This window comes from Formica exsecta, unplaced genomic scaffold (genome assembly GCF_003651465.1).
Source record: "Formica exsecta isolate Colony F162 unplaced genomic scaffold, ASM365146v1 scaffold37, whole genome shotgun sequence".
NCBI classification, from domain to species: Eukaryota; Metazoa; Arthropoda; class Insecta; order Hymenoptera; family Formicidae; genus Formica; species Formica exsecta.
In genome coordinates, this window is record NW_021850941.1 from 497,376 (window position 1) to 506,337 (window position 8,962).

Below are 8,962 nucleotides of genomic sequence, written 5' to 3' on the forward strand. Positions count from 1 at the left end.
ATAAATATATAAATTTTTTAATAATTAGAATATATTCCACAATTTTTATTTATTTAATTTAAAAATAAAATGTGTATCATTACGTTAATATAAGTATTGCCATATGTAAAATGTGTAATAACATTTTTTTTTTCCTTTAATTTATTCAAGAAGCGCTAGTTTAATTCAGTACACAAGATTCCAACATGCTATAAGATAGGTACTCTCTCTGTACGAGTTTCGTTCTCAGAAGTTACTACGGCGGTTTCAGACACAAGTTTCATTATGTCAGTCGCTTTGGTATACTTGAGAAAGAGAGAGAGAGAGAGAGAGAGAGCAAGAGAGAGAGCGAGAGAGAGAAGAGCTATACTTTACTGTGTACTAATTACACGGAAGTAAATGCGTCATATCCTATTGCACGTTTCGCTTTGAAATCAGCTAAATCTCATAATAATAATCTCATTTCCATCGTGAAAACATGATCAAGATATAGAAACTAATATATTATATTTACAAAATGTCAAGATTATTATAGTTTAATTTAAACAACAACGAAGTTCTCAGACTCTGAAATAATTTCACATTATATTCTGACAATGGCAATTTTGAGTATTCGTCCAAAACCGCAAGAACTCTTATTATGTACAGAATGTTAAGCAATAGGAGAAAACTGTCGCAAAGCGAATGTCTATAAACATGCCTCTCGTAAGCCAAATTTGCACAATATCTCCGCGAAAGCGATGTTTATGTCATATAAAATATTTTGTGTGACATGTTTTATGAAAGCAAAACATGCAAAAGTTAACTTTAAATAATATCGTTTGTATAAATATAATATAAATAATTAAACAATTTTATATACAATTAGAGTAATTAACTATGTTTTTGATGTTCTCTGTATATTGAATTGTTTTTTCCATTATTTTAATTAAAATGTCTATATATGAAAGTCCGTTGTAACGGAAAATAAAACATGATAATGCATTTTTTGTGTGATACAGTATTAATAAGATGCACACAATACTGAGATAAATCTGCGTGCAATCGGTGTGCAATGAGGAAGCGAGAAACGACGAATGTAGGACATACCGCACGGTGGTTTACCCAAAGCGATATTTATGATTTCAGGTCACAGTGTCGGTACACTTACTTAATTTTTTTTATGTGAAATCAAGTTCCTTACATACCGGTCAGTGGCGCGGTCTGCAAAATCACGCATGATATTTCGATATTGTAACGTGTGGTTAGCCGAGCGCGTGCGGTTAATCTATCAAACCATTAAAAATTTCTATTGATATATATACATATACATATATGTATAGCGGCGATCCATCAAGTAAACGTCCGTAGTAGACGTCCGAAATAGACGTCTATTTGAAGTCTAATCTTGTCTTGAAGTAGACGTTCCGAAAGTGTAAGTATTATTTCTTTTCAAAGAAATAAGTATTATTTCTTTTCAAAGAAGTGTTACTTCTTTTCAAAGAATACATCATATTACATAAAGCGTATTAACGATTGACTACATTGTATAATTGATTACATTTTCATTACTTACATAAATTAATTCTGCATACTAATACTTTGATACATTTAAAATAAATTATGATTTACCTCAACAAACTTTTTATCAGATATATTAACAAATATTATTGTTTCAAATAAGATACTTTTAAAAATCGATTTTGCAAAAAAAAAGACTTTTCTAGCTGTATCAGTAATTACCAGCAATTACCAAAAGATGCGATATAGAATGTATTTCATTAAACTGTCATCGTTTGCATCGCGAGTGTCGATTTTTCACGAGAGAGAGAGAGAAGAAACGGGAATAATCGCACATTTACAGCGGATTGCACGTGAAAAGCGTAATCGAGATATGGCATGGAGGTTTCAAAGGCAGATTTAGCCGCGAGGAAGTGCAGGATTATTTCTCAGCCGTTGCTAGCGCATTTGCGTGCAAGTGGAGGTATATCCTCGGTCTCTGTAATTTCGCAAAATAGGCCGCGCATATGCGCGAACAGGATGGATAGCGAGTGCCCGATAACAAAGAAGGATACCAAGAGACCAAAACGTAGAACACACGAGGACTTGTGTCTTGCGGCCGATGTATCTCAGTACGTTGCGTACGTTGCATTTCTCGGTACGTTGCTGTAATATCGTTTTATAGAATCTACCGTTATGTCGATCCGTTCCGCATCGACGGTACGAACGTCGTGTACGCACGACGTTCGCATAGCAACACCGGAAAATCTCGCAATAAAGACACGTCTATACGTATACATATATATTACGTCGATTGCCTCGAATTTGATGAGATCTTAATAGTGTATTTCTCGCCAGAAACCGAGACGAATTTAATGCGAAATGCATTATCGAACGATCGGTAAATAATAAATAGGCTCGTATGCAAGTAAGCCGATTATCGCGACAGATAAACGCGTTCAACGATAAGATGATAGTAAATATTTGTCAAAGTATGCTGCAAAGTATTATCATTCACGATGAATCGCCATAACATCCCTTGTTCTGCCTGAGTGAGTCAAGAAATCTGTTCTGCCTATTGACATCATTTCTCATGTCATATTTTATAGTAAAGGTATAAAGGAAAGATTCCCTTCCCTAAGCAATATCAGACGGATTAAAAAATCATGTAACATACTACCATATAAAAAATTAATTAAATTATTTAGTCTTTCCTTTCATTCATATCAATAGCACATCGTGTTTTATACAGCTGTGTATCTTTATGTAATGACTACATTTTAAAAAAATCACACATTTACTTTATATATAAATTTATTTTATAAGTCAGTAATGTGTATATAATATATAAACCGTTTTTCCACAGCATTTAATTCATTATTATCATTTATTATCAAGAAGGCGTGGCTTATTGCGTTTTAAAAGGTACGTGTGGAATGCGAATTTGAATAGAACACACGATATAGTTACCAATCGATGCCATCTGATGATGATACAAAGTGGCGAGCGATAGAGGACGGCGCGGCTATCTAACTGTAAATCTAACGCTTCGCGTTTGACCTGTAGACTATGCGAATCAAGTGCATCCAGCTCGACGCACGGATTGCAGCGTACAATCCGATGGGCATGCATCGATACCGATTTCAAGCTCGTCAATACGCACCTCAGGTACTCGCAGTGCCAGTACTTGATTTGCATAACAAGTCGATCCATCGTTTACAAGGATTCAACCCTACTGCATTGTGTCTATTGATCGATATTTAAAATGTGGGAAGCCACAAATATAAGAGAAATGTTACATAATCTATATTGCAAGAACATCTCATTTCTTCTTTAATTTTTGTGCATGTGAAATCAAGTTGCATATAGTATATATATTTAGCATAAACATATTATTTAATATAATATAATATTTTTAAGATAATTTTCATCGATTTCCATATGAGATTTCTACACAATGATTTTTTTTTTTTTTTTTAAATATCAAGAAATAATTCAGCTTTTTATTAGAAAGAATATTAGTGAAAATATTCCTGAAAGATAATAAATCGCATTTTTTGTCGCAGTAAATGTGAAAGAAATTCAAATATTATTACACTGTAAATTTACTTGTACTCTTCGGCATTAAATCTCTTTCTTTCTCATCTAATATACTAGAAATTAAATTAATTTATTGAAACAAACCTTGGAGGTGGGTGATTGCAAGAACGTTGCGATGCCAGCTCGTACTCTATTCTTCACACCGCGCACGGTCCCTTTGGCACTTCGTATGGCTTCCTTATCGTGAATTTTATAACCGGCGAAACTCTCGTCGTTTTCGGCAACGCCGTTCTCGCCGTTCGAGTTCTTATTATTATCGTGCAGCTCGTTCACGTGGAAATTATAATACCTGTCATCCTCATACAGATACTTGTGACCGGTCGACTGATTCTGACTGACGTCGACGCACTGCTCCTGCTCTGTCCTCTCCTGTTCCAGTTGCTTCCTCTCCTCGTATGTGCACTCTTTGACGACCGGTGACGATGTCGATTTACCGTTCTGTTCGATCGTCGGTTCGGGACTCCTTATCCGCGGCGTCGAGGACGCTTTCGACATGGACGACATACCGGACGGTGACGGCGAGATGCTGGTCGACGACGTCGGCGAACGTATCGCGCAATCAAATTCCGTCATCGTCGAAACCTGCTGATGAACGTTATTAGATTCCTCGATGCGATCGTCGATGCCGTTCGTCGAAAGCGCGATCAATTTCTTCACGACATCCATTTTCGCTTCATCCTTGGATGCCGTCTCGTGTACTCGATACTCGCTTGCATCGCCGCCATTCAAGGAATCGCAGCTGATGCTGCTCTCGTTGTCGTCGCTATCAACCTCGGCCCCGCTGCTGGTGACGCTGCCGGTCCGATTGTGCGTGCTGTTGGACAGTATCACCGTGCTAGCGTTCTTCTTCTTCGGCAACGGCGGCGGCGTGCCGTCAAGGTCGCTGCACGTACCGCTGTCTAGGGTGTCGCTAGGCGAACATTGGCCGCTCGACATTACCATGCCACTTAACGGATTCTGATAGGAGTTGTAATAGAAACAGGCGTTCGTACGACCGCCTAGGGTGGTCGAATTCAGAGTCTCCGTAGCACCGCTGTGTACCATGTCTCTATTGTCGTCGTCGCCGTTACTGTTGCGCTCCTGATTGTCAAACGCCGGTTCACCGCTGAAGACACTGATCCTCACACAGCCCTCACCGGCATCAGCACTCGCACAGTGTTGCTCGTTCACCAGGTTCGTCGCACTCACCACCACAGCACCGTCACCCCGCTTACCCGAGCGCTCGCACGCTTTCGTCTCGTTCTCGATCTCGTCGCGATTCCGGCCGTTTTCGTCCAGGGTCAACCGTACCGTCGATATCACCCTGCTGTTCTTGTCACCATCCGGATTGATCTTGATCTTCACTATGTGCGCGGCCTGCTGTTGATGCTGCGATTGCTGCCACCGCTGTCGCGACGATTCGACGGCGTTACTCCGTTCTTCGTAGCCGCCGTTCACCGATTGTACTTCCGGGATTCTTCCCCTGCAGATTGTCGTGGTATCGACGGTAGGTGCGCTAACTCCGACGAATACCGTTGCTCCGGGCCCGCTGGCGAGAGGCGGCGAGACGGAAGGAGAAATGGTCCGGATTGACACAGTCTGCCGAGCGGCCTGGTTCGCATCCCGAGCCTGAGTCTTCGCTGGTAGTGGCGGAGGTACAGTCATCGTGGCGGTCTCATCCATACGTGCATACAAAGTTACCGTGGCTCGCTCGATAGACTTCACCTTGAGAAGAATTTGGAAAGTCAAGGATTAATGCCTCTCTCTCTCTCTCTCTTTCTCTCTGATACAGGTTTCTTTTTCTCTTTTCTTTTCTCCACAGCTTCTTCTTTAAATCAATTTGTGTATTTATATTAAAAGCTAATCGCACCGTTTCGTCAAATTTGTCGGACAAAAATAGGTCCAATTATTTCACAGTCATTAAAGAACGTTAATCGTGCGAATGAAGCTATTTCCTGAAACAGCCACGTGTTGAAGCAAACGTTTATCGCGATTTGCCGCGATATTAATTCACCGCAAATGCAACGTGGATTGCTCGACCTGAACAACTACAATTTGGAGCAAAATAACACTCGATCAAAGTCGAGTGCCGTTGCAACAGACCGCTTTTCATCGGCACATTCGTATCGACAATTTGTACTCTCACATTGTACACTGAAATATTAAACTATTATTTTTCTTTACTTTCTCTCTGATACAGGTTTCTTTTTCTCTTTTCTTTTCTCCACAGCTTCTTCTTTAAATCAATTTGTGTATTTATATTAAAAGCTAATCGCACCGTTTCGTCAAATTTGTCGGACAAAAATAGGTCCAATTATTTCACAGTCATTAAAGAACGTTAATCGTGCGAATGAAGCTATTTCCTGAAACAGCCACGTGTTGAAGCAAACGTTTATCGCGATTTGCCGCGATATTAATTCACCGCAAATGCAACGTGGATTGCTCGACCTGAACAACTACAATTTGGAGCAAAATAACACTCGATCAAAGTCGAGTGCCGTTGCAACAGACCGCTTTTCATCGGCACATTCGTATCGACAATTTGTACTCTCACATTGTACACTGAAATATTAAACTATTATTTTTCTTTATTTTTTTTTTATATCGCGCCAATTTACAACAAAATTAATATATCATCGTATCCTTTTAGCCACCTTTTTTTGAAATATGAACCTCACGCAAGATAAGCTTTTGAATCAACTAATTTAAAATCAATTTTGCAAATGATAATTTAACATACTAACAATAAGGGATGTTATCTGCAATACGTTGTCGAAGTTTCAACAATCTTTAGACTATCGATGCGACTACGAATTATTTTTATTCGAATTCGATAGTTCATATTGCATGAGTTATTACGTAAAAAATGTATGTCATATCATTAAATCAATTATATAAATAAAAATTCACAGTTGAGACTGCACATGATTCTGTTATCGCGCAATGTAGGCGAGCACCAATCACTTCGTGAAATCGCCCAAATTCTGGCAATCGATTGTAACTCGTTCGATCGCGCTCCAGATCGATCGATCGTTCGCAAGGACGATCGCGCGGGCGCGACGGGGGAGCTTGACGAATTGTATCGCAGTTCGAATCAGGTCGATCGGTCGAAGAATGTGGAAGGCCCTGCGGATCGTCGAGAAAACGTTAGCACCTTACGCGCACCTGTAACCGTGCAAGATCGCGGACTACCTGCTGAGCGGGCGAAAGAGAGAGAGATCGGTGGAACGTACGGGACTGGCACGCAAAGAGAGAAAAAGAAAACGATGCGTGACGTGAAAAGAGAAGAGAAAGAGAGGGATCTGTTGTGGGGGGACTACAAGGCAGGATAATATCACTTACGGAACGCGTATCTCAAGTATATGTATATCAAGAGCGGCGCATAGTAAAACTGCACTCGACTTAGCCGACGACGAGGACGATGACAACGATCAACGGGTGATCGTTGACAGTACGGAACGTTAGTAACTGTACTGAGTGTTGCTGACATTCACTCATGCAGTGTCGCGGCCTGGGTGGGGACTGAAGTCGGGCCCCGGGACTATAACGAAAAGGGGAGTGGGAAATTGTCGGGCCGTCTACGGGGAAGAAGGTACGACGAAGGTGGTGGTGGTGGCAAGAAGGGGAGAGAGAGATAGGGAGAAAGGCGAGACCCGTAGAAGGACGAGAACGGGTTCTTTCGACCTGTAGTCGCCAGACAGGTACCTGTCCAGCCAAGTGGTGGACGTGGCGTCCTCTGCCGAACCACCCGGGATCGACCTCCCTCTCCCCCATCCCCCTTGGTTCCTTATTTAAATACCTGACTCTTTACCGTTCACCATACCTTTCACGTGGACGCGCCGGTTTTATACGTAGGTGCGCACATCAACAAATGCACGCACGCACGCACGCACGGTTATCGATGTGCACCTGCCGAAATTTCACCGCCGGTGCTGCAAAACGCTCTTCTTTCTTCTCGCGGCGAGTCTTCGCTCTGGACCGTTCACTGTAATTCGTGCACGGCCGTGTCCAGTGAATGGTCGTGTGAATGGAAAGCGCGGCCGCCCCCCAGGCTACGTTCAATACTTACCAAAAATCTTTCCACAGTGATCGATAATTCGAGGATATTACAATGGATATTTATTGTGCGAAGATGCTAATAAAAAATTTCATAAATAAAAAAGAATAAGGAAGATTATTTTTATTGATTTTATCCGTAACATTAATATTAAAATTATTTGATGATTAAATGTTTTCTCATTTCTTTATTATTTTATATAAATATATATTTTATCTGCTTTAATATTTTCTCTGCTAATTGTGCGTTATACTTATGTAGAGTCTCTTATATTTGTAGATTTTTACATATGATACAGAGATAAATTGTTTAAAGAATGTCTGATGAAGACAAAAAAGATTTCTATAACTTTCATAAGCAGTTAATAGTTCTACAATTAAATTTATACGACATAAATTTATATTGCATAATGATGTATCAATTAATGGTGATTTATGTATGTAGCTCATTCTTTGGGTAATATTTATTATAATAAAATTGGCTACATTGATGGTTTTTCATATTTATTAGTTAATATCATAATAAGATTTCTAAAAATCGTTGTTTTAATCGCTTTTGTGTAATGTGATAAAAAGAATTGAAAACATCTAATGCAAATAGTCATGATTATCACGATTACATAAAATTGAATAATTTCACAGGAATAAATATAACCGGATTTAAATAATGCATTATTTTTTTTAAATTTTGTATAAGAACACGCTTTTTAAAAAATAAATACATCGCTCTCATCAGGATTTTTAGAATCGAATAAAATGCATGAGATTCATTATAATAATCTTACATGAGACTTAAAGGAGAATAGAACAGGTTCCGTTATATCTCTCAGCTGCATACATAGCGCGGATTATCTATCTGGTTATTCGTGTTAATTTTTTCTTTGCTAATGGCAAAACATTTTGCACCTATGACCTCCTCTCTGGAAGCGATTATCGATGACCTGTCGGAAGACACGGGTCGCGCAAAACGGGAAAAGAAGGTTTTACTGCCGCAATGTCACCAAATAAATAACAATTATATTTGATTGCTTTGTACACTTACAATTGCTGAACAGCCTATCAGGCCGAAGATAAAGTGTCGGTGGTCATATTTGCTTAAGAACAAATGTAAGAAATCAGCGATATCCCATTACGATAAACTCTTTATAAACTTTTTTCACGTATATATAATCAAATGTATGATACATAAAAACCGTAAAAGTATTCTTACATGAAATACATTGCTGATTGTATCATCATTATTACCTCGTTTCTTCTTGAAGGAATGTACGAATTTTATTTTTCCGCAGTATAAGTTTCACACCAAACTGATTTTCAAAATTATTGCTATAACATTTATTTCCACAACAATTTATGATGCCAGTTCTCT

At 39.2% G+C, this 8,962-nt stretch overlaps 2 protein-coding genes across 5 annotated transcripts in view; both read right to left on the reverse strand.

Annotated features, from left to right (window-relative positions):
• Nucleotides 1-7,359, reverse strand: part of LOC115239279 (glutaredoxin domain-containing cysteine-rich protein CG31559-like) — a 26,191-nt gene extending 18,832 nt beyond the window's left edge. The window contains exons 1-2 of one of the 2 annotated variants that reach the window (XM_029813725.1): nucleotides 6,880-7,359; nucleotides 3,643-5,262 (exon numbers count right to left, since the gene is read on the reverse strand). In XM_029813725.1, coding sequence (XP_029669585.1) covers nucleotides 3,643-5,220 — 1,578 coding nt within the window. In that variant the 5' untranslated portion in view covers nucleotides 5,221-5,262; nucleotides 6,880-7,359. The remainder of the gene's footprint in view (nucleotides 1-3,642; nucleotides 5,263-6,879) is intronic. The other variant, XM_029813723.1, reaches the window with a different exon arrangement.
• Nucleotides 7,360-8,590: 1,231 nt separating this feature from the next.
• Nucleotides 8,591-8,962, reverse strand: part of LOC115239280 (guanylate cyclase soluble subunit beta-1) — a 12,144-nt gene continuing 11,772 nt past the window's right edge. For all 3 annotated transcript variants that reach the window (XM_029813726.1, XM_029813727.1, XM_029813728.1), the window contains exon 15: nucleotides 8,591-8,962. This exon is cut by the window's right edge and continues 2 nt beyond it. In XM_029813726.1, the coding sequence (XP_029669586.1) occupies nucleotides 8,945-8,962 (18 nt within the window). In that variant the 3' untranslated portion in view covers nucleotides 8,591-8,944.